This window comes from Chanos chanos, chromosome 7 (assembly GCF_902362185.1).
Source record: "Chanos chanos chromosome 7, fChaCha1.1, whole genome shotgun sequence".
Lineage (NCBI taxonomy): Eukaryota > Metazoa > Chordata > Actinopteri > Gonorynchiformes > Chanidae > Chanos > Chanos chanos.
The window spans coordinates 6630164-6632663 of NC_044501.1; the positions used below are offsets into that span (position 1 = coordinate 6630164).

Here is a 2500-nt window from a genome sequence, read left to right on the forward strand (position 1 = left end):
TATGTGTGTCTGTGATTAGGTGTGTGTGTGTGTGTGTGTGTGTGTACTTACTCTCTCCCCCATGTCCCTCTCTGTCAGAAGCCTCAGAGCCGAAGGGGGCGGAGCCTTTCATCACGGCCTATCTACACAGCGGCGAATGGCCAAACGAATTCAACAGCTCCGACCACAAACGCATCACGCTCAGCATGACCCGGGGTCACGACCTTGACCACAGGCTCTACACCTTCTTCCTGTCGCCGCTGTAAGCGCCAGAGCACAAACCTAAGTCATGTCAAGGTCAACCTAACAACCACTTGGCTGTGAACATAATGAAAACTTAAGTGGAGAGGTCCAGTAGTAGGTAATCCAGGTGGCAAACACATTGGAGAGTGAGTCATGGTTTTAGAATGAGTCCTATAGAAGAGAAGTGCATTGTGTGGAACTCTAAAGCCTTTTTTTCCTGTAGAGATCTATAATGAAAACGGTGATCTCAGCTCCCACACACACACAAATATCTTCATCCAGACAGTTTTCTGTGTGTGTGTGTTGTCTTCAATCCTGAGTCCGGTTTCTCGATTTCCGGGAGCCGGTAAGAGTTCGGTAAAAACAGGGATCAAAAAAACAAAAACAGGGATCACTCTCTGAAGCTGAAAAGCGATTTTTGACTCTGCAAAATACTCACAGGAGAGACAGAAGATGATTCGACACTTGATCTATAGAATGTGAATACATCACTGTAGCCGATAAAACGCTGACAAAACGTTAGCCGTGTTGGCTTTATACCGTTCTCACACAATATCCAACTTCCTGAAAAATCATATCTGGAGTTCTTGAAGCGTCCAGTAACCTTTTTTTTTCAATCTTTCGCCCCAGGTCACATGACACGACCCTGGACTACTTTGTGAATGTGTCGTTGGGTTGCGGCGAGGAGACCCCGGGCGCGATTCGTCTGGAGGTGGGCGTGTTTGCCTCGCTGTGCCAGTACTTCAGCGAGAGCGCCAAGCTCTGGCGTACGGACGGCATGGTGCCGCTCGCCGAGACCAACGCCAGCCGAGCCGTCTGCAGCACGCGTCACCTCACCGCCTTCGCCGCCAGCCTCTTCGTCCCTCCCGACGCCGTAGTCTTCATCATCCCCGTGAGTACTGGCCGGAGTCAAACAGTCAGCGTGGAACGACGAACGGGATTTTTTTGTTTGTTTGTTTGTTTGTTTGTTTGTTCGACCGCAGTGCGTACATCATCGGTTTCTGCTGGTTTCGTTTCAGCCAGGGCGGGGGGGGGGGGGGGGGGGGGTGTGGGGGGGGGGGACTGATTCTTATTCGTTTTGTGATTCAGTTCAGTTTTGTCAGTCTTGCCCAAGTCTCAGACACTGCACACACAGCAACACATGAGCATGCAGCCTGTTCTACAGATCTAAGGCTCTTCCATAGACGGCACCTCCCGTTAGACGAACGCGCGTAAACCCAAACACACAAATACATAGTTACGTTTACGTTTCTGTTTACGTTTACATATGGTTTTATCCAAAGCGACTCTAAAGGCAGGCAGAACACAAACCGGACGCACGGACTGACAGTGCTGACGTTGTGAGATTTGGTCCTGAGTCCGACTGCAGTGTGAATGTGTGTTATGCGTGTAAGATACAATCAAACAGTCCTTACAGAGCAGGTGAACTATGTCTGCTCTGGATGTGATGGAGTGTGTGTGTATGTGTGTGTGTGTGTGTGTGTGTGTATATATATGTGTGCGTTTGCGGGTGGAGTCGGAGGTTCTGAGCGGGTTCTGGGTTTGTCGTAGGAGGTTTCTGCGGGGCCCAGTCTGGTGGTGGGTGTGTGTGTGTATATATATGTGTGCGTTTGCGGCTGGAGTCGGAGGTTCTGAGCGGGTTCTGGGTTTGTCGTAGGAGGTCTCGGGGGGGCCCAGTCTGGTGGTGGGTGTGTGTGTGTATATATGTGTGTGTGTGTTTGCGGCTGGAGTCGGAGGTTCTGAGCGGGTTCTGGGTTTGTCGTAGGAGGTCTCGGGGGGGCCCAGTCTGGTGGTGGTGCTGACATGCGTGATGGCGCTGCTCTGCTACGCCGTGGCGGGCGCGGTCCTGCGGAAGCTCGACCAGTTGGACCTGAGGCGTGCTGCTGTGGTTCCGCTCTGCGGGAAAGACGGACTCTTCAAATACGAACTCCAGCTCAAGACCGGATGGAGTCCGGGAGCAGGTCAGAGAGCGCATCGTCATTCTCTCTTTATGAGAGGTCACGACCTCTCAATTAAACCATCAGTTCACTCTTCACTCTTCTATCTATCTGTCTATCTATCTATCTATCTATCTATCTATCTATCTACCTAACTACTGAAGTTGCGCTCTCAACTGAAATGAACTGAAATTTACCTCTGGAGTTGAAAATATTCACAGAAGATCATTGAACTCAATCTGACTTCTCAGAAAATGGGTTTATGCCTCATTTCATTCCCTGGACTGACCACATCTCTCTCTGTCCCCCTCCCTCCCTCTCTCTCTCTCTCTCCCTCTCTC

The 2500-nt window shown here is 50.7% G+C and overlaps 1 protein-coding gene across 1 annotated transcript in view; it reads left to right on the plus strand.

Moving 5' to 3' along the window:
* Nucleotides 1-2500, plus strand: part of pkd1a (polycystic kidney disease 1a) — an 87352-nt gene that overhangs the window by 64809 nt on the left and 20043 nt on the right. Inside the window, 3 exon segments of the mRNA XM_030778901.1 lie at nt 79-241; nt 853-1114; nt 1988-2183. Of these exon segments, the coding sequence (XP_030634761.1) occupies nt 79-241; nt 853-1114; nt 1988-2183 (621 nt within the window).